This window comes from Zonotrichia albicollis, chromosome 1, assembly GCF_047830755.1.
Source record: "Zonotrichia albicollis isolate bZonAlb1 chromosome 1, bZonAlb1.hap1, whole genome shotgun sequence".
Classification (NCBI taxonomy): domain Eukaryota; kingdom Metazoa; phylum Chordata; class Aves; order Passeriformes; family Passerellidae; genus Zonotrichia; species Zonotrichia albicollis.
This window is the reverse complement of record NC_133819.1, coordinates 95,167,582-95,194,020: the sequence shown is the minus strand read 5'-3', so window position 1 is coordinate 95,194,020 and position 26,439 is coordinate 95,167,582. Positions and strand designations below refer to the sequence as shown.

The 26,439-nt window shown below is 40.9% G+C and overlaps 1 protein-coding gene across 8 annotated transcripts in view; it reads right to left on the bottom strand.

Moving 5' to 3' along the window:
* MBP (myelin basic protein) overlaps positions 1-26,439 on the bottom strand; it is a 111,734-nt gene that overhangs the window by 16,132 nt on the left and 69,163 nt on the right. For all 8 annotated transcript variants that reach the window (XM_074547642.1, XM_074547629.1, XM_074547636.1 and 5 more), the window contains one exon: positions 2,566-2,996. In XM_074547642.1, coding sequence (XP_074403743.1) covers positions 2,566-2,996 — 431 coding nt within the window. The remainder of the gene's footprint in view (positions 1-2,565; positions 2,997-26,439) is intronic.

The following is a 26,439-nucleotide window of genomic DNA, read 5'->3' as shown; positions in this document are numbered from 1 at the left end:
CTAAGACCACAAGAAAGGCAGCTGCAGAATTGCTTTGAAATGCTTCAAAATAAAGAAAGAAAAAAGCGCAAGCAAATTAACAGTGCTGCTCTAAGAACTTTTCAAGCCTTTGAAATTCATCCTTTAAGGTGCTTTTAGTGGTATCTTATTTATCAAAGACCTGTTTACTTAGTGAAGTCTGGAATACTGCCAAGGGACTTCATTCTATTTCAGCTGGTCCATGAACACTTTCATCATCTATCAGTGATCTTCTACAAAAATCAGCAAATGGCAAGAACTATTTAGGGTTTAAGCACAAATGAGCCATCTAGATTTCCTCTGTCTACTCTTGTATAAATAAATGACCCCACAAGCCTTTCTTGATACAAGAAACCAAAAGGCATTGTTTCAAAGAGGCTAAATAAATAATAGTTGAAATGACTGTGCCACTTGCTCAATAGTTTCCACACTGAAGCCCTCCCACAAGAGAGCTTCCTAGGAATGTTTCCTAGGATGTACATCAATATTATCATTGTGTGGAAGAGTGCTAGAGATGCTTTGGCACTGGAAGTCCTAATGTGACAGACTTTTGCCAAAATAATTCAACTTGTCTGTGCTTCCAGCTCGGATCTGCAAATCCAGACTCCATAACTCAATGAGTAGTCATTCTTAAGGGAAAAAAATCCCAAACAACTACTTCTGCTTGGTAAAAAATGTCAGAATTGTCCATAATCCTGTTCTGTTTTGCAGACATTTAAGTTCTTCAAAATAGCATTTTACAGCAGAGATACAAGACGTGACCTCCTCTCTTCTCATACATAATTACATCAAAATCTACAGAGAATCACTGCAATCATGTTCACGCCAAAGGATAAACACAGACTTTGTACAGTTGGCAGACATTTTTTAGTCATTACTCCTAAAAACTGAGTTGATTGGTTTGATTTATTGCCACACAAGAATGCACATACCTCTGTATATTCTGTATGCAGAATCTAACTTTTTGGTATTGTCACCTCGGTGCACAAAGAACATTTCATACACTATTTTTCATCGAGTAACACAGTACATGAACAAAACAGCAAGAGTTGAGCTGGCCAACCAGGCCCCAGAAAACAGCAGCTGGGAACAGTCTCTGTTATTTGCAGTAACAATAAGAAAAAAGGTTTTCTTTATGCTCACAGCAACGGCTTGTTGCATTTATGAACATTACACACAGGAACATTACACACAGAAATGTTACTACAGAAAAAACTGCCTGGCTGCTAAATCTTTGTCAATAGCATTACAGGCCCTCGTTGGTAAAGGTGAGAAATAAAAAGAACAAAACACCCAGCTTGCTTAGTACCGCCCACCAAGTGTGAGAAGCTTCTGGTTTTAAGTTTCTAGAGTATTTTTCATCCAGTGGTCTCTACATTACAACAACTCTTCAGGGAAGGGCTATTACACATTGTGCTTCCAGGTGTGAAGCTGTGAAGGACACTGACAGCCACAGCTGTGGGACCACCACAGATCAGGTTTGCACCACAGAGCAGTTTGTGTCCTGTCCCAGTGCAGCACTGAGAGACAGCACAGATCACAAGCTGGAACACTGAAGAGACCTCAAAGGTTGTCAAAGGATTTTCAAAAATTTAGGCTCAGCCAGCAACTATGAATTCTGCTTTTTGCAACACACAACTTGAGCAACTACAACAAATTCAGCTCAAAGAAAAGTTTTACAGTCCTACAGCAGCTCCATTCAAATGCTTATGTAGTGTGTGGACACACAAACACAAGACTCCACTTATCACCTACATGGCAAAAGGTATAGTGAAAACAAATTAAACTGTGCTGCTTGAATAATAGTGAACTAATATGCCAGCTGCATAATTTATCAGAGGAAGCAGGTATCCTGGAAAAGGGAAGAATTTAACTAACAGTCTTTCATCAATGAACCTTGGTGTAGAAATGGCTTGTTATGCAATTTCTAATATGAAATGCTTGGAATAAATCTCAACTTCTTGTCAGCTGGATTATTTTGTACATCTGGGATTCAGGATAGTATCTGTCAAGCCATCTCCCTGGCAATGCTGTCAACTGACTTTAAACATACTCTTGCACAAGCAGGCTGAGAATTTGGCCACAATTCCTTTTCTAACATCTATTTCCAAGTTTGCCCCTCAGTTAGTGCCAAGATATGTAGAGATCATCTTGGATTTAGTGATCTCATCCAGCCCCCTTTTGCAAATATTTAAGAACAACACACAAAAGCAGACTGATGTTTCTCTAAATGGCACAGCATAGAAATGCATACAACGCACCACATTAAATGCTCATAAAAATTTCTCCCAGTAATGTTTTAGAGCCCCCTGGATTTCTAATACTCCATGTCACTACCCAGAGTAGCTCCTCTTGTCTCCCAGATCTTTGCTTTTTTTGCTGTTGCTGTTTTCAGTTTAAAGCCAAGCATTATATTACAAGCACCATCCCGCTGGCTAGGTCAACTCTTGCCTTATAGCAGTGAGACCCTTCTTTCAGACCCACCCTTCCTCTTTAACTGTACTGTGTTTGCTGTAGCCTTGCAGTTCTCTATTCCTCAGAGCTCACCTTGCCCGAGCCCCGCCGGGGAACGTGCCTTTCACCTCCAAAGAATCTGCCCAGCGAGTCAAGTAGACCCGAGTCTCTGTGCCGTGGGGATCCATGTCTGGCATGGTCTATAGTGCTCGCAGATGCCAGTTTTGATCCGTGCCGGAAAGAGGAGCGTTTTTGTGAAGCCATCAAATCCGAATTCTCTGAAGCTGCTGCACTGTCCTCTTGGATGGTCTGTAGCTCGTCTGACTCTGAGGGCCGATCTTTGAAGGTGTTGTCTTCTCTTCCTGGGGCATCTCGGGAAAAGAGGCGGATCAAGTGGGGGCGACCAGTTCTGTCAGCTGGGTTGGCCTCGGGCCAGGCATTCTTCGGGTCTGCTGTGCCTTTGGAGTCTGTCACCGCTGGGCTCTTCGTGGAGGTCCCATTGTTCTGGTTCACATCTGCCTCTCCTGCAAACAACAAGGATGAGATATGAATACAGGCCTGTGAAAAACAGCCCTGGAACAATGCTGCTTTCTTTCCCTTGCCTTGAGATGCTCATTTCATACAAAACCCTTAATATGTGCAGTTGCAATGAAACTATGTTCTCTTCCAGCCTTAAAGAACATTAAGTTATCTTGGAACTGAAACCAGAGCGATGTTCTCACACAAATCTGCAGTGGTTCTAGGTGATTTTTTGGGGGGTGTGTGTGTGTATGTGTGTAGGTTTTGGTTTTCTTTTTTTTTTTTTAACACATTTATAAATAGATTGATGGATTACTTGAAGCGTAACTGAAACTAACTATTCACATGTACGGCTTGTGGATGAGGAGACTTTCAGTGAGAAATCAGAATTCCTGTACTTTCCCTTGAGGTTTGCAACTCTAATTATACCATCCTTCCCCAAAATGGGGGGAAAAGAACCAGTGAGATTGCAGATCTGTGCTTTCACAAGTGCTCATTCCCTCTCCACGATGTCAGAGCTTACAGCCTCATTTGGAATCCCTCGCTGTAACCACAATATGGATCAAACAAGCACAGTGGGGGGAAGGGTTTTTCTGCCCCGCTATTGAAATTTTCCTCACTTCAAAAAAGAGCACTAAACTGCAATTTCTGCTTGGCCTCTCATGACAGTTTTTGTCCATGTGTGATGATCCTGGCACTCCAGGTACAATGTCCTAACACTGATGCTGAAGGCCTAAAGCTAAACTGTCCAATTTCTATTCAGTGCTTGTGAGAAGTGACAAGAACAATCACCAGTAACTAAAAAGTTTTTCTTGCTGAGAAAGGTGCCAGGGCAGACCCCTGTGGTAAGTGAAATGCCTGCTGCCTTCTTCATTTTTGTGTTCTGATGCACCCAGTAAAGCCCCTGAGAAACATCAGCTGCAGCACACTTAGCCCTTCCTTCACCTATAGTAGCTCCTTCTGTCAATGACAGAAAGACTTATGGAGGCTTTGATGGTCTATACCATGACTCCTACTCTTTTAAAGAAACCACCTACTGAAGAATGTGCCTTATCTCCAAGGAACACCAAAAGAGTATCAGAAGGTCATTGCTTGAGGAGCAACCTTCAGCACAGATACCTCCCACACACTCTTGTGTCAGAAATGTCTTTTGGAGTTAAGGGGACTCAGAAATTCAGAAATTAGTTAGTAATGTGTTACCTTCAGGGTCTCCTAATTACCTTTTTACATCCTCATTTGAATTGGTCCTTGTTGCCATCGGAGGGGCAGGATCTGGCAAATACTGCTGTCTTTTCAAAGTACTCTGGGCTCAAGCACTTTGCTGATTCAGCAGAGCAATTTTAGACTTGACAGCCATTTCATATGGTTTCACCCATCCACAGAGGACTAAAGAAATCTTTTCTCAGGCTGAGAATAATTCTGAAATAATTTTATGGGTAACAACACAAGACAGCACAATGATGGCTTCTGCAAAACCTGTATGTTGGTTACAATTGGTTATAATAGCCTGCTACAGTTTTTCATATAAAAACATAAAGTGCAGTTTTGCTGTGCTTTTTTTTTTTTTTTTGGTGAAAACTAGTTCAAGAAAAAATTCTTAGGTTAAAACATCTTAAAGTCTCTCAGAAATACAATTATTTAACCAGTGCCTAACTCTCACTGAAGACCTCATTAGTGGTGAAAATATTTGCTGGCAACTTTGGAATTCGAGTTTTCCTGAAAAGATGCTCTCAAACTTATTAGAAACTTGTAACATACCCAAATGACTTTCTTAATAGAACAAAAGGAAAGTAACTAACTTGGATGTGAGACACATTCTGAAACTGCAAAACATTTTAAACAGCGACCCTAAGCCTAGGTTCTATACCATAATACAAATCCATTCAAGGACAGAAAAAGAAAAACAAACAAAAGAGTTATTGTACTTAATTAAATGCATTAACAAAACACCAGAGCATCTGCATACTAATATTTTTTACAACAGTTGTTCTTTGTGCCTCTGAATACGGGTATTGGTAACCAACAAAGAAGGGTATTTGTGCCACCAAAGTAGCTTCTCCCAATGCATATGCAGTGAGCTATAAAGTATAAATCTTTCTGGAGGCTTCATCTCAGCACTGAAAGCACACATTTAATTTTGCCTCTAAATTTTCTTCATGCTTATGTCTTCTCTAATATATAAAAACACGTAACAGAGATACTGTTAATATTGTTGCTAACTAATCAAAGTCTTCCAGTGCATTTGGAGAGACAGATCACTTTAATAATGCCCTAAGAACATCCAGAATTAATGGACTATATAAATCTATGCTTACTTGTTAATTTAAAAACAAATATTCAGACTTTTATTAAAACCTGTTGTAAATGCTGTGTATAGCTACTATTTTTTCAAGTTGTTTTTCTTTGGAAAATGAAGCTCTTTCTTACAGTAGAGCCCACGACCTGTACCATATCACTTGTACAAAAGAAAGTTGCCCAGGGAGGAAGAGATCTTTGGCATTTTTTTGCTAATCCTTGTAAAATGAAGTAGAGCAGGATGCACTGCCATAGGCATTAACTAGAAGGCTATGGAAGTGTCTTCTATTTATTTTTAAGTGCATATGGTTCTTGAGAGCTGTACAAATGAGAGCACAAGAAAAGCACCAAAACCAGCCAGAGGGAACAAGACTCCAAGTGACTTCCAAAAAGGGTAATACAGATGGACAAAAAAAATTCTTAGCACTCTGTTAATGAAACCAAAGAGAAAGTCCAAAGGTGTTTTTAAAGAAACAAAAATAAATGCAGTCCTTCGTTGTCCTTAATAGGAATTAGGTCCTATTTAAAATATAAGTATTTTAAAACTACTGTGGCCTTGGTGCTTGATTAGACATTGATAATTTATCCCATTTCTGGAGAATGAAAATAATTATTTTCCCGAAGCTGCTAATTGGCTGGGACCTCTCAGCCCAATGCTTCAAACAGCTCCTCTCAACAACCACAGAAATCTGTTCTATGCAAAGTACAATTCCCATCGAGGGACCTCGGACACAAATATCCTTCCCATGGGTCACTTGGAAGGGCTGCTCTATCACAGTATCCCCTTGAGACTGCCGCTTCCATACAGAGGACAGCCTGGAAAGACATTGTTAAGCTAGGAGTTTTAAAAAAGATTACAAGTTTTTCATCTCCTCCTACTCCTCTCCAGTCTTGCTTTCTTGCAGATACTTGTAATTCCTCTCACATTCCTACTGCTGCTCCCTCTACAAATGCTGTAAAACAAACGAGGAAGATGAAGCTGATAAAAGCTGAAGTTCATTACCTCACTTTGGGTTCTCAAGAGAGGCTAAGATCAACAGTCACAGTGCTTAAATATTTGTGTGAAATCTTAAGTATTATTTACTCATTACAAAGAAAGCACATTAATCAACTTTGCAACACCAGATATTTAATACACTTTATCATAAGGACAGGCTGCTGTGATTGATTACACTTCCTTTTTCTCAGCCTTCTTTTCTCAGGGTATGAAGATGGAAATTACTGAACTTCTAAATCAACTTTTCATTTTAGCTTAAGTCATCTATATATATAAAGCACTTTTTCAGTAAATGAAGTATAATCTGTATTTGTCCTTTTCTACCTTTTAGGTCCTCTCTTTTCTATAGATGTCAACTGGATAGTGAAATAAAATGCAGTATACTCCTCAATTCTTAATTTTAGTATTTTTACTGAAATGCTGACAACAAAATATTGGTTAAAACATCTGACTTTTTGTATTGATTCATCTACGTTTAGTCACTTGAACAACAAAAGGTAACACCTAGAAATTAATGAACTTTGTCACAGCTGAGATTGAAAGATCTCTGGTAAGCTATAGCAATAAGACAAATGTATTAGTAATAGGTTGCCTTGCATTATTTAAGAGGCTGAGACCACTGTTTTGGAACATGTGGCTTCTAATAACATTTGTGGTAATATCAGGCACTTGAAAGAATAAAAGGCCAAAGAAAAAACATCCATCATCACTACATACATGCTGCAGCTGAGGATATCAGGGTCCCAACTCTGTGCTGAGATAATTGCACAACAATCCAGCTCCTGGTTTGGACCTTTACTGCAGCACAGCCCACAGCAGAATGACATGTCCCCAGCCATTAGGCTTCACTACAGAGGTATTTGGGAGACAGAGGAAAGAATTATGTCTTCATTGTTAAATCTGAACTGCAAAACTTAATTCATCCTCATTATGCTAAGACATTGCAGACAAAAAATGGCTCTTAGCCTAACTTCTCTAATATGGTTAGAAGGCAATATGCCATCAGACATTTCAATTCACAGACCTAATTACTGGATTTGTCTGATGCTTGTCAAATGGTTGGGAATCAATTTTACACAAATATTTCTGTTTGAAATGGATGGCATGCAGTATAATTGTGAAACAAACACTTGGTTATAGCTCTGAACACAACCAGAAGGGATGTGCTGGTGCATTTAGCCTTCACACAAACAGTCTCCCCATTTTCTAGCAGAGTGAATTCAGAGAGAAGTGCCCATCTATCTCATGATGCAGATTCTCGTGAGTTTAACATTCCTACTGCACTTAGCCAAGAGATCACCTTCATTACAGCTTGCTCTCCTCCCTCCTTGCCAAAGCTTATCACTCTCAGGAAAAAAAAATTCCACCCAAAAGCAAATTTTCTCTATAGCTTCAGCATAACTGAAGGAATGATTTTTTCCTGCACAAGAACTTCAGCTTTTTCTACGGGCGTACCAAGCTGCAGACTAAACCACCACAAAAATGAGAAGCAACCTGCCAAGCATAACCTGCACTCCTTTGATTTCTCTTCCTCATTTCTTTCATTAGACATTTTACAGCATACAAACCTCTTATCAGACTAGAATAAAAAAGTTGTGAGGGTGTTTCCATTCCACTGATGAGTTGAGCACATTTCTACATTGATCTGCTGAAACAGTGAATAAGGGGTCTGCTGTGGCATAACTTTCCTTACAATAAAACTTAGTACTAAAAATACAGTAAAAGGTGAAAAACCTCACCTGGTCCAGTATTTACTTCTATTGAATTAAATTTGAAAAAGACAAAGTTTAGTTCTATACTACATCTTGGGTCAATAAGGATCAGTGGCTGAGCCTGCTGAAAGTTACTACACTGCTGTTGGTAAAGGCACAACACAGGTTTGGACATTTAGACTACATTGTTGTGGCTGGGTGAATGAAGGTTCCATTTAACATTTTACAGGAAGTGCCTGACAAATCCTGCTTTTCCTGAGTCCCTGGTACCTCATGGAATATCAGTTCTTAGCTGTTCTCTGCAGAAAGCCTTATGCCCCCTAAGAGCTAATGCCAGACCAAAAATTAATAGGTCAAATAAGATCTATTAATTGCTAGACCGTTGCTAATACTCAAGTCTTGGCACAGTTTCTTTCAGACTCATGAAAGATCTCATTTCTCCAAGCCCTCCCTGGTCCTTTCCTGCTGAAGAGCAGCTTCTGAGGTAGCAGAGTTTGGCCTTACAGCAGAGCTCACTTGAAAACACAAAAACGTTTGATGGAGAGGGGGAAAATGTAGTTCACGTCTTTGCAGTTGACACTTCAGCTATATTATTTATGCTCGTATTTCAAAGAAAAGTACTGAATTCACTCAGGTAGAATAGGAATATGCACTTTTTAGCATTAATATAATAGGAATATGTACTTTTTAACATAAAATTATGCTGTAGGGAAGAAAGTGCAAATTGCATAAGGAGAATGTAAATTCTTTCAGACATTAACTATTACAGTATGAAAACATAAGTGTGATTTCTGTCACTTTATGCTGATACTATCCAAAACATTAAAAAACCCCAAACCCTCAAACATCTGACATACTTTAGCATCAACTCACAAGTATTACCTATTTTACTAGCTAAGAGAGTAAAATCTCTCCTGAGACAACTAGCAACCCTCTTCCCAAAAGGCCAGTCAATGAAAAACTTGCTATAAATAAGTATTATTAATTTTGCAAGTTCAGTAGGTTAATCAATAGCCTGATTTTTTCTTCTTTCCCCTTAATTCTGCCAGACTTCATCATCCCAAAGTGTTTAATATGTATCTGTGAACTACTGCTGGTTGCAAGAGTACCAGTTTCATGATATACATCCCTAAAGCATTGCTCTTCAGTAAAGCCAACATTTTCTGGGAGAAGGATCCCTGTAAGGTGCTACTGGCACAGTGGGGAATTGTTGCTGTGGTATTTTTTTTGGCAGGGTAACTATACTGAGTTTTTACCCAGTAAAACCATAATGCAACCAATCAATGAGTTGGTGAAATTACACAGCAATAGGACATCTAGCTGTAATGGTGGCATTCTGATAAACATGCCTAAATCTTATTTTGTGAATCAGCAAACAGCACATTATTTTTGGTTCTGCTGACAACTTCATTATTTGAGAGGTCTGGTTCTGTGTAATGACCACAAAATAAAAAGTAGAAATTAAAAATAAGCTGTATATTCATTACAGCTTATGTGCAGCATTATCACTCTGATGAAGGCAATTACATTTCAGGATATCAGTGTGTAAAATGTAGCAATACTGTCTGAGTCAGAGAGTTTTGATATATCATGAGTCTTGTTGCTGGAAAGCTTTTCTGTGTTTTCATCAAGGCACACACAACTCCTAGCATCTGCATGTCAGAGATGTGAAAACCATTCCAAGTCTGTGCAGTAATAACCCACAGTCCATGCCCAAAGTCTGGATATTAATGGAAAGCATGTGTGGTTACTGTGGGCTGAAATGTGTTACTATCCCATTACCCACTGTGAGGGCTGCACTCCAGGAGCCAGGTCTCAGACTTGATGGAGGAAAAACAACATCATACCTTCCCCAGATCTGTACACCCTGTATTATTTAGGCCTTTAAGAACTCTCTCTCCTCTGTGCTCTTACTGAAGAAATTTAGCCAGTCAGTTCTGCCATGTCAAAGAAAGAGATGGAAGCAAAGCAGCAAAGAAAGAGGCGTTTCCAACGACAGGAATCAGAGCAGCAGTTGAATACCAGCTCCCTGTGTTCGCCTGTTACTGCTGATGCTTAAAACCAGGGGTGCAACAGACCTTTTTTTCTTAAACCTACTGTGTAAGTCATATTAGATTCAACATACAAGAAATTAGCTGGGAGGCCTAAGTCACACATCATCTGTCACTGCACGGTGCTTAATTTCCTCTTCACAGTCTTTCTAAATGGGCTATGTATTTCAGCAATTCAGTGGAACACCTTCACAAGAAATTACCAGTGATTAAGCATTGAATAGGACTTCCCAGGGAAGTGATGGAGTCACTATTCCTGGAAGGGTTCAAGGAATGGCTGAATGTGGCACTTAGTGCTGTGGTTTAGTTGACGTGGTGGTGTTCAGTCAAAGGTGGGACTCAATCTTTGAGGTCTTTTCCAACTTTAACTGTAGGAAAGACATTTTGTGCTGTCCTTGTGAGTCAGCGCAGGCTTCCTAAAGATAAGGAAAGCCCTGTATCTCTCTTGAGGAAGACACCAAGGCTGTCCCCATGACAACATGATGGAAAAGAGAAAGTCAAAAGATTCGGACTTTAGCTGGCTCACAGAATGACGTGGCTCTTTGTTCATCTATTGAGAACTTTGTTTCTTTCTTATGACCAACTGACAGTGAATGTGTCTGTTAAGTAAATGTAAATATCTTGAAAAATTATAAAGGCAACATGTTGCTATAGTAAATCTCTCTTTTACACCCTTCTGATGGAGTCTTGGTGCCCTGCACTGTGTCGCGCTCTATAGCAACATTTAACAATTCTATGACTGGGAAAGAAAGCGGCTCAGGATAAAACGAGCCTTGTGGGTGTGTAAGGAATTGTTTGCTTCTGAGGACAGGTAAAGAAAAGAAACGAGAAAAAAGAGGCATTAATAAAAGCTAAAAGCATCCCCTGAGCAAGAACAATTTTTCATCTTCAGACTGTAATTAAAACCAATCTACTTGAGTGCGGACACTGCCTTGCACTCTGCATGCCTTCACAGAGTTGGGCACTTGGGTACCCGTGCCCCTGGCTCACAATGGAGAGCTGAACCAAAGCCCACACGGTGGCCCACAATGGTAGGCCATTGCAGAGGAATGCAGCAGTGTAGGCCTGGCTGGGCTCGCTCCCTCTCGCTCTTGTTTTCCACAACTTCTGGCACTGCCTCCACTTGCTGAGGCTTACAAAGGCCAGTACAGAAAACAAAAGAGCCTGTGGTTGAAAACCAGTGGGACTTGCTATGGCAGAAATTTGGAATCTATGAGAAGCATGTGGCAATTCTCCACAGGGCCTGCAGAGAGGGTTTTAAAAACTTCAACAAAGAATTTTATCCACCCACCAGTTTCAAAGAAAAACGTTGCTTTGTGTTACTAGAACATATAGGTTTGTTTTAATCTCAAACATCTCACAAAAGAGACTCCCACAGCAAAGCGAGCTGGAGCATCCTTTGTAACAAACAATTTCATGCCCTTAAGGAGGAGAAATTAAATCACCTGCTGACCCATCAGCATTTGTACCCTTTAAAAATTGTGCAACTGACTGGTATTAGACAAAGATTGATTATTCATTTTTTTCTGCTTCAGTTCCACTGAGTCTGTGTAATTGTTAGGTTGTAACAACCCCACCCACCAAAGTATGGCAAAATGAGTAGTGCTTCCATCAGACTTCACAACTTCCACTGCCTTTTGTATTTTCTATATCAGTTAGGTTTTACTGGAAAATAGCCTATTTCCATCAACTGAGTACCCAATATTACTTTTTATTTTTTGCATAATAACATAGAGAAACAGGGCCTTAAAAGCAGCAAAAAAAGAAATGTAGGTGAAACAAGTGAGGTGAGGAGAGTGACTGAACCAGTTGGTTCAAAGAAGTTGCTCAGAGCATGATAAGCAGCACAAAAAACCCTATCAGTAGAATATTGTAGGATATTTCCTGTTAAAATCAATCATGTAGCGCCTCCAAAGAGGGCCTGTTAACACTGCTGTGCTTTTCTCAATCAGGACTTAAGTGTCTGGGTGGTATTTTATTGTTTAGAAAGTAAAACTTCAGAATAAAATACACTTGTTATAAGCTAGCCAAATATGCTACATTTAAAAACCATGGTTTAATTGTGACCACAGGGAAACTACTTACAGCATAAGGCTATAAACTCCAATTTCTATAAGCTGCATTTTAGTTCTACAGAATAACAGTGTTCATGTGTGTCAATTCCTCCTGGGAACCAACTAAGCTGACTAAACCCAGAACCCAAAGTACTGTAGAGGAGATTTTCATATGTTAAAACAAAGAGAAAATATGAATGTTTTTAACTCCCCCCAAAATAACACATCAATTTGCTGGTTTGAGGTTTGAGGACATAACTTCAAAGTTTGTTTTCCAATACAGCCTTGTATAGAGCAGGTACAGGTAAAAAGCAAATTACAGGACTATGGCAGTCCTAGAAAGAAGAGTGCACAACACAAGCCAGGTTTCTGGAAGCTGTGAATCACCTGCAGGATGATGTAATCAATAAGTTTGACATTTTCATTTCTTTCAGGTGTACATTGCCTTATCTCTGGATTTCTCTATTTTGTCTAGTATATTCTGAACTCAAGCTTTTAATAGCACTAGTGATCCCAGAAAGAAAGTCATGGTTACAGAATTTACAGCGAGGGGAATTATGCTGGCAGTTTTTAGAAGATTTTTTTCCCCCAGAAAATTCTGCAGCACACCACAATGGTATAAATGACACATTCTGCGTATGACACACCTATTTGCCAATATTCCTAAAAATATCTGAAATACCTGGGCACAAATAAGCCTATAGGCCATTTACCATTGTGTTGAATTCTTGAACACTGTCCGGTTTTCGGCTGTTTGGAGGGCCTGGAAAGGCCCGGGGTGGCCTTGAAGCAGCCCGCATTTCAAAGGAACAGAAGAGGTTTCAGTTCTTCTTTCGGTCTCTGTGTTTATTAATTGTTTATCTAAAAGATTTTCTTTCGGCCCGACAGAGGTCTGCTCAGCAGCCAGCCATGAGCACACTCCCCAGCCCTCCGGGCGGTCACCTATCTTTATACCCAAAGTTACCTGTACAATATTTATCATTTTTCCCCAATACCTTTCACCCTTATTGACCAGTGCACTTTTAGCAATGACCAATCCCAAAGTGCCACCATCACCACAGAAGATGGAGGAGAAGAAGAAGAAGAAGAAGGACAGGACACGCCCCAGTTCCTCCATCTTACTTCTCTAAACCCCCCTGTACAGAAATCCTAAACCCTGTGTTTCACCCTCTAATTAACTAATCCCTTCACCATTCACCCCGGTGAAACCCTCCTATCCTCATACAGGTGTCGTCTCCTGTGTAGGATCAAAGTCCAGCCACCAGACGCTTCTGGCAACATTCCAGGACTCCCGAGCCCCCCAAGGGTGGTCTCGGTGACTCGGCACCTCAGTCCTGAGGTGCTGAGATCCCACAGAACACAAGCCAAAAAAGATGGGGCAGGGTTGTTCAAGTCTGCCTAAACTGCAGCTCTTTACAATCAGAACAAGTCCACAGCCATTAGTCGTTGTCTGACATTTGGAACTGATTCACTTCACTTTGGAGCTGATTTTCACCTGACCACCTATGGTGAAAGGTCAGAGGAGCAGAGGGAGCAGGAGTTTCTCCCAGTCACACAGAGTTTGTTCATGGAGCTTGTCACTTCTAAGAAACCAATGGATCACTGGGAGTACCCCTGAGCCTGTGGGAAGCAGAAGCCTGGGGGGAGCTCCCTGCCCCGGGAGGGTGCAGGGGCCCAGCTGTGCCCTGCACATCCAGCTGTGCCCTGCACATCCAGCTGTGCCCAGGAGGTGGAATTTGAGCCCCCTGTGTCCTAGGGCAATACAATGACCACACCTCCAGCTTGACCCAGACATCTGAAGTGGAGGAAGCTCACATTGCATTGGGGACAAGAGCCACACCACCAGCTGCATCCATGAGGTGGAAGACAAGCACCTCTGTAGCCCTTTGGGGAAGCAGAGGAGCAGGTCTTTCTTCAGCTTTGCCTCCAGTTCAAGATGCTGGCATTAAGAGGAAGTCCCTTTCTCTCAAGGACACTGTAGCAGTCACGGGAAACTCCAGCTCTGCCTTTGGTGTGGATGGTGAGAAAGTTATTCTGCCTAAAAGATCAGCAGCTGATTACTAACTTTAAAAACGCAGTAAATGCTTCACAAATGTGTCATTTCAGGGATGTTCAGCACTCCAGATGTTAGTTTTTGTCTGCCTGGCAATGCTCACTCTAACCAGATTTTAAACATTTTCATGTAATAGTACAGGATTTTAGAAGGTGACAATCAAGCTGATAGCTCTGAACTCTGAAGAGAAACCTGAAAGCCAGGTTACTCCAAGGACAAATTCTACGTGCCATATCCAAAGTCAGCAGAGAAATCACTGCTGGGCACATTTATGGCAGGGATGCTGCTGGGGCACAGACACCCGAGGCTGCCCTTGGCTGCTCTCACAGTTTAAAGCCTCTGCACCCCTGGCACAGGAGCACAGCACTCGAGGATGCTGCACCCTGAGCACTGCCTTGAACAGAGGGAACAGGATTTCTGCTACCATGCTCTGTCCTGCTTGTCAGAACAGCTTTGTCTGGAAGCTGCACAATGGAGAATGTCAGCACAGAACTAGGAGCAGAGCCATGGAATGGCTGTGGCAGAATGAGAGGAGGACATAAAAATATTGCAATACATGCAATGAAAGGCAGGTAGTTTGTTAAAATACTAATTATTTCAGAGCCTTTACACATTTACAATTATTTAACTTTTAAAATTATTTCAAGGCCTTTACACTTTTACAATCAGTACAATAGAACTCCCAAGAGTTTTAGACATAGTTTCAATTTAACAGCAAAAATAAACTGTTTAGAGACTTCTGAGCAAAGAGATTTCCTCAGTGAAGAAATCTGATAACCAAAGAAATATTTTTCAGAAGGGAACTCTAATGTATTCCTGAGTAATTGATAAGAAATTTGATTAAAATATGTGCCTGCCTGGCAGACAGATTGAAAGAAAAGCTTATTCCAAAACTTGTCATAGGGTTTACAGGTTCACCTTCCTCATAATTGCCTCAAGTGAGCCCTAAAACCAGAAAAGAAGAATACTTGAAACCAAGCAAATAAAACAATGAATCCAAAGGACTAAAGCAGTCTGCACTGACTGAAATGGCACAGGGCCTAACAGCAGAGATAATATTCCACAGAAATAGTGGCAGAAAGTTGAAAATAAGATGTTCAAAAGAAAGATACCAGGGGGAAAGAAAAAAAGATTATTTTTTTTTGTGATGAACTGAAGACATTTAAAGCTGGATACAAATCACCTTGTCTGTCTATCCTGCAAGAAATGACTGGCATTTACCAGGGAATAAAGAAACATTACCAGCAATCACATGGAAAGACTTTACACTCCAAGGTGAGCCACAGAATCCACAGCCTCACATGTCTAGATTCAAGACCTCCAATCCTGAAGGAAAGGACAATATTTGCACTGGTCACACCATTCTGCTGTTCTCTCTTGTCAAGCACAGTCTGCCTCTCTGGCCCCCTGCAGTTTCCAGTCCTTCCTCCCACCTTCCCTTCCCAAGGCTCCTGGACCAAAGCTGCCATCCAAACCACTCTGCTGTGCTGCCTATCTCACTCTCACAAGCTCCAGCTCCACAAAGGTCATGATCCCATGCCATGCTGCTGCAGGCTTTGGCAGGCTTCTTGTGGAGCAAATTCCAAATTATCTCTGCACAGGAATTCACCTCTGGAATCTCTCCTTGTCATAAGGCCTGCCTACCCAACACCAGTCAGAGCTGTCAGAAGCTAGTACAAGCAGACAACAAATACTCACCTCCAAACCAACCACAAGAGTCACAAGATTAAAGTGTTACCTCTCCTCACCTACTCTGTCAAACGTTTACAAACCCATACACGTTCTTATGATGTTAACACAAAACATCTAAATCCATCTAAATCCAGTCCCCACTTTGAAAATAAATACTGCACGGCCTTCTGCCCTTTCTCACTTGCTTCTGCTGCTCTGGATTACTGACATTTGTCCACACTAGCTAAGAGCTTTCAAACTCATGTCAGGATACACTTCACAAACACCGTTCCAGCAGCAACCCTCTACAGTCTGTTAACGTAGCACCTCTGGATCAGCATCTGCCCACAGCCCTCTTACGCCAGCATCATGTGTCACATGGTTGGTGCCACAGATTGATGATTTGGTTTGGGGAGTTTGTCTTTTCTGCACTGAAAGAAGAAATATTTAATTTCTCATCCTTCCCAGTGAAATTTAAATGGCTGTGCTAACACAAAGATCATACACTGCTGCCTCCTCTATACCCCAGTTACAAACAGGGTTCTCCCCATTTCATTCTACAAGCTCACCTATACAGGTAGTGCGTGAAATGAAAACAAAACATTTCTATATCGGCTGAAGAAGGAAGCAAAATTACAAGATTCCCAAAGTAGCCTAGGCCAAGGGCAGGATTTCTACAGCATGAAATCTCACATTTCTAAAAGATTAAATTACATGGTGTTTGATAGACTGAGAGAAAATGTGGTCTGTTCACACATCAATTTAAAATAATCTATTATTTCAGGGGGATTTTACCTGAGATACAGTCTGCTCTTAGTCAGAAAAAAAACCCCTAGCAAATTATGAGGGAATCCCAAATCTATTAATGTAAAACCAGATATAAAAGTCCATTTCACCTCTGAGCCAAGCATCTGTCAGAACAGCCTTATAGATATCTGTTCTAATATTTCTAACCTCAGCTATTCTGGGTCTTTAGAAACTCCATTCCACTCTCCATCATTATAAACAACATCCTACACTTCTAAAAATATTTTAAAAAATCTGTTCTCATTTACACTAGGCCACATCAGACATATTTGCTATACACTAACAAAACAATGATTTCAGATTATGAACAATGAAGAGGTTTTTTACACTAAGAAAACCCAACACTTTTTTCCCCCATGCTGAACACTTGTGAGCTGTACCATAGTGCTAAATGTGACTCACTGCTATACGAAGAACAATGGTGACAAACTGTATAAAACCGTGGCAGTGATCGATGGTACTTCACACAATATCTGCTTTTCAGCAGCAGCATTCTAAGAGTGAAAAACTGCTTGCACAGTACCAAGCCTTGTACCAGTTCGTGGGAGTTACTGCTATTAAAAAAGGAAAGAAAGAAAATAAAAGAATTCACAAACTTTATTTTGCTATTTGAGTACGTATAAAGTCACTTTTCATGTGATGAGGAAAGCTCGCTCAGCAAAAAGAGCTGTTAACTCTGAAGACTAAAATGGCAGTACGATTGAGCTGCACAATATTTTAACAAGCAAGAAAGGCTGTAAGCATGCTTTTTTCCCAAGTGTTCTTTGGGTATGTTTCTCTCAATCCACCCAGCAAGCATGAGGATGAGTGAAACCCCCACTTCTAGAAAAGCCCATGAAGAGTCTGAGAGCAACTCAATGGGTTACACCAGAAGGTTTATCACAGGGCAGCAACTGTACACAGAGGATGCACATAGCACACAGTCCTGCTCACCCAAACTTAGGATGCAGCCCTGGGGAGGCAGGTGACACCATGCCTGCTCTTTGCAGACAGAGGTTGCTCCACTGTGCCCAAGGCCAGCAGAATTCATGCTGGAGCCTCAGCACCACGCTCATCCCAGCCAGCAAACCTGGCTAATGCCGGGCTTGGTGCTGCACTGACCTGGGACTGGCAGCCCCCAGGTGGCACTTTCCTGGCTACAGCAGCCCTGTGCCTGCTGGCAAAAGGCTCAACAGTTCATGGTTCTGGGCCTGTGCTTGCAGGAGCACTTTCCACAAAGCCATTTCAGAAATAAACAAAACAACTCTGCCTTGGTTTTCTCAACGGGAAGTTTTCATTTTTCTGCCTCCGAGGAAGTTGTGCAGACAACTCACAGAAGGTAGAAAGTGCTTCACAGACAGAAAAATAGCTGTGTTAGTATCATCTCTGAAAATAAAAAGTCATTTATTTCCCAGGTAAGTGCTGGAAGAGCATTTCTGCAGCCAAAGATTATGACTAGCAAAATGAGAAGTCTTTCATATTCACAGTCTGTGGTTTCCCAGAAAGTTGCCTAGCATCCCTTTGAAATAAGTAAATAATGCAATCTGTTTATAGAGCCCTTACACCTTGGTTCAGTTCTCAATTTAGGATACAGTTCACTGTAGAGAATCATGGGCTTTGCCTTTCCTGAGAAAACAGGATAACCAGGACAGTCTGACAAAGGGGTGCCACAGACTGTAGAAACCAAACATGCTGTGTAAGTAGCAGGAAAATTGCCATGTACTTCCAGATTTGTGTTCATGGCCTACTAGGATTTTTTTTTCCTCCCCACTGAAAGCCTGAAGTACTGGAATCAAGGATTAAAAAAAATACAAAGGAGGACTAAATCTAATTCCATCTATAGTAATTGTGAAGAACAGCTGGAAGAACACACAGCTCGAGGACACACTTCCAGGCCCCAAGTGCACCAGCAGGCTCTGCAGCCCCTTCCCACTCACACATCTGGGAATTCCCTGTTCAGTGTCACCTCCAGCCCAGGTCCAGCCTGCCAGGACCCAGCTCAGATGAGACAAAGGCCTCTGAGGATCCTGCTCAGATCCTCCCGGCTGGGCTGGAGCTTTGGCCGTGGCTCCCGGCCAGGCCAGACCCGCTGCCCGTGCCCAGCCTTGTGCCTGCCCACGGTGGCACCTGCCAGGCCCTGCCAGCCTGGCTGCTCCTGCTGCCCTGAGGGCCCTGACCCTGCCTGCCTCGCTGCCACCCTGCTCCCAGCTCAGCCCAGGCCACTCCTGCTGCCCCCAACGGCATGAGAGCATCAAGCTGTGAAAAGCAAACTCACTGAATTTTGAGCTCTCGTTTATTATCTTTGGCTTATTGCAGGAGGGATTCAACCTCAAAAGTATCCCTCTGAGGTATATCTCAAAGGTATTTCCTGTTGGGGAGGATGAAACAAGAAAGCCTTATAAATATGACTGCCTAGCAAAAGATTTTGAGAATACAGAAACTATAAGCGAGACTGAAATGAAAGCAACCTTTGAGATACCTTAGTTGCTGAAAAACAATGATGTGACCAGTTGAATGTAATCCCCCCTAGAAGAAACAATTCCCTCTGCAAGCAGGCAGGCCTAAGAGTCAAAGCAAACCCTGCAGCTTGGCAGATGGGGCCCAAAGAATAAGATTTAGGGTTTAAAATGTAAATGTAGTATGGTAATCTAGTGATTCTTATAAGTTGTATAGAAATGTTATAAGATATGCATGCTGTAGTAGATTGGTTAATGAGAATCTGAATATTCAACACTGAAGATGATTTATTGTATTGTAACGAGAACTTCAGACTCTTTTTGCGCTCTTTTCATGCTCTCTTATCTCTCTTCTCTCTCTCTGCTCTCTCTTGCACTCTTCTTCGCGCCCTTTTCTTTCTTTGTCTTCCCCTCTGCACTTCTTCACCCCCCTTTCCACATGCTCTCCACTCTTAAACCTTTGTCTTTAACTCTCTTACACTTTAAGCCTCTCTTCTCTCGGGCCTGCTCCGAGCTGCGGCTGGCAGCTCGCAACAGGGCCCTGCACCCACGCCCTTTGCAATAAACTGCAAGTTAAATGACTTAACTTCAAAAAGATCTCGTCTCTATCCATCCCAACCGTGCAATCCCCAACTACTCCTACAATTTCCCTCTCAGCAGCAAAAAAAGCCCACTGCAGACAGTATTGCCTGAGAAACAAGTGGAAAAAAAGAAATCAAATGCATGCAAATTAATAGACCAAGATACATTTCATAAAAGTAAGAAAATAAGTGGCTGATAATCAGGACAAAAACTTGCACTTGAGAAAGTCTCCAGCTCTGACTGCTTGCCTTTCAGAAAGTATCATAAAGAGGCATTTACTGAAACAAATCCCCTTTTTCCCACCCACATCTCCTGACAATTCTTTCTGTGACAATAAATAAGACAGGTCTATCACTGACCCCATTTTGGATTTTCCAATTTTCTATTCTGGCAAGGAAAATATTTCTCCTGTACCTGAAAGGAATAAAATTAAGGCCCATATTCTTTGCAGGTGGCTGATACAACTCAGGTGAAATCAGCAATTGTCAAATTATCCTACACTTCTACTGATGGCATAAGCAGCATGTTGCAGTCCATATTCAAAAAAGAGAAAAAAATATAGAGGATAACTTGATGAGGAGCTCTACCATGACATTATCTGAGCATCTATTCTTTATCATACAAGTCTAATTTATCATTTGATACAGTTTGACTAGATGATTGCAAGTTGAAGTCATGCTGCTTACATCTTTCTCTCATTGCCAGGTCTGTCACACACAGTAAAAGGTGTCAAGCTTTCTGAATTGTGTCAGTAAAAGTTAACTTACAGAGCAGTTCATTACTCAATTACTGCACACTTTGTATGGTCCTCAGAAGGTTCATGGGGCTGGCTAAATAGCTACCATCATCATCATCATGACTAACCAGCAGCTAAAACTGCATCATCTGCAGCCATTATTCTTCTACTCGCATTGCAGTATAGATTTGCTACTTTGTAAAGATTATTTTGAATGGTATTCAAATCAGTAGGAGACACTTGCACTTATGTGAGCGGCAGAACATCCAGCCCAGTTCGCAGGAACTTCAGCATAATTTAGCTGATGTAATTAGCAGAAGCTGGCTTACCTGGTGACAGACTAAAGGCAATTCCCCTAATAAATATAAACCCTTAACAAATGAATAAATGTCAGCAAAAGGCAAGGTGAATGTACTGCAACTCAGAGGCACCACATCCCTGGGGTGTGCACCAGGCTCCTTGCTGACAGTGAAGTTTCCCATGTGGCCACACGCAGTTTCTCCAGCAACATCTACACAAACATGAGCATTAATAACTCGGAGGTAGCAGCAGCATTAAGCCTGCAGAAGGGCTTGCTAACTAGATCAAATATGCTTTAAATGGTAGCCAGAAAAGGAATGGATATGAAAATGAAAAACATTTAAAAGGGTCAGTGATTCTATGAATAGAAATTTATTCAGAGACTGTCTTTTCATGTTTTGCAACACAAAACAGATCAAACAAGGCTGTGCTTCTGAAAAACACAGCATTCAATGAATACCACGGCACTTGAATGCTGACTGGAGAGATGCCAGTGATATCAGAGAAGCAATGTCTTTTTCTCCTTTATTGAAACACTCTCTGCCCTACACAATAGTTAAAAAGTCTTTAAAAAATGGCTGAGTGGAATTCTATTATCTCTGACTAAGCATACGTATCAGGGACTATGTGCTTCATCCCCCTTGCAGGAATTACACAGTATCATGATTCAGAACTAAGCTGATCGATCCCAGGGAAACATCCATTGTTTTGCCAAAGCATTCCTGCATCTATTTTACACAAATTCAAAATTTATGTAAAAAAAAATCTCCGAAGAACTAAGAGGCAGCCTTAGCCATGCTCCAAATGGCCTGAGAAAAAGTCTATTCTTTTTGCCTGTTCATAGCAGATGCATACTTGTGGTACAGCTGTGCCCATGCTGTGTCAGGATGTGAATTCTGACATCCTCAGTCACCCAGCCTGCTCATGAAGGTTTGGGGTTTTTTTTACATGGGAACATAGATAGAAAGGTGTGGAAGGGGAAAGTAAAGGGACTGTAAGCATGTGAATACAGGAAAAACCAGGACCGAGCTCTTGGAGAGATGGAAAATGTTGCTGGGGTCCTGCAATTTAGAAGGCTTCTTTGAATGTTGTTATTCCTCAACTTTAAAAGAAGGGAAAAACAATTGTTTGTTTTAAAAGATGCACATGTAAAAATAAATCACTCACTGAGAAAGAATTCCAAAGTAATGAAATGAATCTTTAGATTCCAGGATCAGTTATGTGCTTGATCAGCCAAATTTTCAATCCCACTTAGGCAGCAAACACTCTAGTACTGTATGTGTTCAAAACAAACCAACAAGCCAAATAATAAAAGCTTTCAACCCATGATCATGGCCAGTGCGAGACACATGCCATGACCTTCAGATCAAGATCCAGGTGAGGAAGAAGGAAATATCCTATTCCCCTGCCAGCAGAAGTATATTCTCCATAATGCACATTTCTCTTGCGTCCCTTGTCTTGCTGCCCTATGAAGATGTCGCAAATCAATTGTTAATTCCTCTTCTTTCAGCATAAAACGGAACGTGTTCACCCAGAGGAATTTAAAAATGAAGGATTTCCAGAATTGAAATTGTTTTCACTGTGTAGTTACTGCCCCAAAATGCCTCCCTTTTTGAGAAAAGCTTTTGCATCAAATTGCTTTTTAGGGCAAACATCGACAAGTTACTAGGAAGACAAATTCAGGCTTGTCACTGGTATGACCAGGTTGTTTTGGCAGTAAATTCTAATGGAAATCAAAAGCAAACAAGCCAAAAGTGTGGCCACTCTACCTTGGAATTAGGCTTTGTTGGAAATGGGGTGGAGAGAGGAGGTGGAACAAAGCAGTGACTGTCAAATTCTGCTTTTGGAGACTATTTACTTCAAATTTGACAAACCAATCCAGATAACAATGAGCTCAAAAAGAATTAAAAAGTAGAAGCAAAAATCAAATTAGTGCTTAGCCAAGTGGAACTGGATGTTACAGACGGCTGCGCTTTAAGAATATGTGTCAATTTATCGATCTTGCTTGGCTGCCCTCACTGTGCTCTTACAAAACACATACAGCTAGGGGCACGACTGCCAGACAAACTGGGAAGGTTTAGTGGTGTCAGTGTTTTGCCTGCCAGGTTAAAGCTCGTGTGCAGTCTGGCATCAGGTATTTTGATCTTCAACTCTTCCAAAAAATCCCCCAAATCGTGTCCTAACTCCCCAATGCCAGAAGTTGTTTTACATCTCTGAGTTCTCAGAGCATGGTATTGACAGTGTTCATTACTAACATTTGACCATGGACCAGATTTTTCTACTCCTTCTCTTCCATTTACAGTTTTTCCTTTGAAACTGAGCTGTAAATGAGAAAATACTTTAGGATATTCTGCAGAGCTCACCAGTGTGCTTAATGTTCTTCATTACTTACCACACACTCAGGTTGTGATCTTTTTTGATAATTTTTCCAGAGTTTTTAAAATTCCCTTCAGGTATTTCAGAAAATCCACCCACATCATGCAAATTGCCTGCTCAAGAATTCTATGTCACTTTTTGTTTTCTACCAGTTTCATCCTCTTAACAGAGAGTGTAACACGCTGCCAATATATCATGCACATTCATCTGGCTTTTCGGTTTTGGTAGGTTGGTTATTAAATCTGAAGCAAGATCCTAATCCACAGTACTTAAAATAATTCAGATAAAGGAAAAAAGTGCAGCAGTAGAGTTAGACATCCAAAATACTTCTCTCCAATAAACAAAATCTCAGTGGGACCCTGAGAAACCCGGCTGTACTAAATACCCTCTGCAAGACAAAATAAAACCAGTGCAGCTTCCCAACCTTCCTCCTTGGGACCACAGTTATGCAGCAATTTGTTGCCATCTAAATAACCACTTGCTTTTGCACTCATTATCATATGTTTTCTGCTTCACCAGAAGAAAATAAGAGTGTGAAGGGAGAAATGCAGGTGTCTTCTACACAGCAGGAATATCAAATCGAGTGTCAGATTTATATGTTCCCATTTCCAGCCTCTGGCCCTCCAACAATGCAAAATCCAACAAACTGTGTGTGCTTCCTGGTTATAAGCAGCTCACAGCCAACCATCACAGCCTATTCTACTGGGATAGGCTGAAAGCAGAAGGAAGAGCTAGTGAGATTCCAGACACAGTAACTGGTCATATCTGAATCTAGAGCTAAGGCTTAAATTCATTCCCTTTCCTAAAATGTACAGACAAACCTGAAGTTATAGATAAATAGTACAAATACCAAAGTAAAAATATGTCTCTTATGCTGGCAGCATTAAACTAATTAGCAGGGAGAAAAGGGGGAAAAGAAACCCAACAACAAATCAGTAGAACTCTATAATGAGAATATAAATATTACATTGAGGTTAATTTCTGTAGGTGAGAATTTGCAGTTTTGCTGAAGAGCATATGTTTTTTTCCCCCTGAGATTTTTTAAGGCATGGGCACTGCACCAGCAAAAAATGTAAGCTCCAGATCTTAATTTTAAATTAATGCAATTTATGGTCTTCAACTTTCATTCTTCTTCATCTAGAAGGAAAAGGTTAGGTGATATGACAATCCCAGAGAACACAGAATATATATGTATTTGTATTCATTCTGCTGCTGACTGTGCAACACTTGTGTGTCATATAAATACTTGTTTGCACACTCACATGCACAACATAAGAAAGCCTCAGTTTTGTTACTAGTTTTCAAATTCAAAGAAAAGACAAGACATCCTGTTGTGGAATATGTCTCAACTAGAATTTGTTATTACAGCAGAATGGCCTCAACAGCCCCAAGCAATGCTATTATCCCAGGTCATCTCATCAGTATTCATTTGTGCAAGGCTGGAATATTCACTGGTGTGTGGCTTGCAGTGTCCCACGTTCAACATTTAAAAATCAAAAAAATCAAAAAAGGAAAACATCTGAATTACTTCAAATTGACTCTTAGCATATGGACCTTTTTTTTTCCCTGATGATCATGGATGAGAGAAAAGAGATAGATGGGCTAATATTGTTTAGAATGTTTGTGGGAACAACCAGGTTAATCATCAAGAAGCTCACCAGGACAACTTTGTGTGTTTGTTGGTAGAGAAGATGCTAGAAAGCAGCAGAAGTAATGAGCTCTGGCAGTAAAGGAAGACTAAGAAGATGAGAAGAGGATAAGGAAGAAAAAGAAGGAACCACCCAGAGGGAAGGATGCAAAGGCAGCTAATGAAGGCCTGGCAGAAACCAATGGATCAGCAGAGAAGAAAATATGGTGAGAAAAACACAGGGGAAGAAAAAAGTCTGGTGGTAAGTAAAAGCAGAGAACAGCAGTAAAACAGTGTAGTCACACAGAAGGAATCAGTCACAGTAAAAAGGATTGATCACTGGGCTGGAGAAATGACCCAGGGCATAAGAAAAGCACAATCCGTGGTACAGGTTCTGTTTGCAACAGGAGGATCTGTAAACTGCTTTAAGAAAAACCAGGAACACCAGACAAGTGACTGGGGGAGGGTAGGAGGAGGTATTAAAAAAAAACAAAAACAAACACCAGGCAGGTTAAAACACAAAAAATCTCAAACATTTATTTCTGCAGCACCCTATTCCACTAAAACCAGGGATCTGGCAACAGATCAGGCTGCATTTCTCGACTGCCAAACCAGCTCAGCTTGAGATAGTAACAACAAGGTAACATAAACTCTGACTTTCCTCCTCAGAAAGAAATCATAGCGACCAGTGACCCTATTGTGCTTTGTTGCTGCATAATTGTTAAAGAAATGCTTTCCGATGCCCTGTGAGAGGGGGTACTATCTCGAAAGCTCAAAGGGATTGTTCATTTGATCACTAAGCACAGTGTTATTCCAGCCACTCATGCATGCAGAGAATGCCCCTATTCTTATGTTCCCCTGAGAGTTGAGGTCATCTGAGATATGTTGGCTATCACATAGAAAGGCCGAGGTAGAACTGCTGGCAGGACGTTTTAAATTAAGTATTTTCACAGACCTGGAATTTCTCTTGTGCCTTTTCGGATGAACTCAGTGACCAACAGGCTAATTTAAAAGGTGTTAGGATACAAGCAACACTTTAGCTAAGAGTTCCAGCCTGGAGACCATGTGTGCGGACTGGTGAAGCAGTTTTAAGAATGACAAAACAGATACAGATGTGTTTCTAATCCCGGATCCATCTGTCTCTCCCCAAAGCCTTAGGCAGAAACCCAAAAGTGCATTTGATCCAACACTCTTAGCACAACTAGATACTAACACATGAGGAAAAAAACCAAGAAAAACTAACAAAAACCAAACAAATAAACCCCCCCCAAAAAAAAAAAAAAACACCAGAAAACCAAAGCAAAACACACAAAAAAAAACCCCCCTCACAAAAAAAAAAAAAACCCAAACCAAAAAAAAAAAACACCCCAAAATCCCCAAACAACCCTCCCAAGAAACTACACTCCAAAACTCAAGGAAAATCCCTACTCAAAAACCCTAGGCTAAGAAGCTGCACACAAAGATAATGTAATTAGGAAAGAATAAGGTTATTCCATTCTGTTCTCTTCTACATTTTCCCATACAAGATTTATTTCTTACTTATTAAATTTTGTTTTATAACATTCCATTCAAGTCACATCCTTGTGATGCACTTCAATGATTCTTGAATAGTTTTGTTGAAAACATTAAGTTGTTTACCAGTAATCTCAAAAATGAGATGCTCAGCCTCTTATCCACAGATGTGTTAACATAAAAAAAATCCCAAACAAGAAAACAAACCACCTCTAATTCATGCCTCAGTAGCACAAGCAG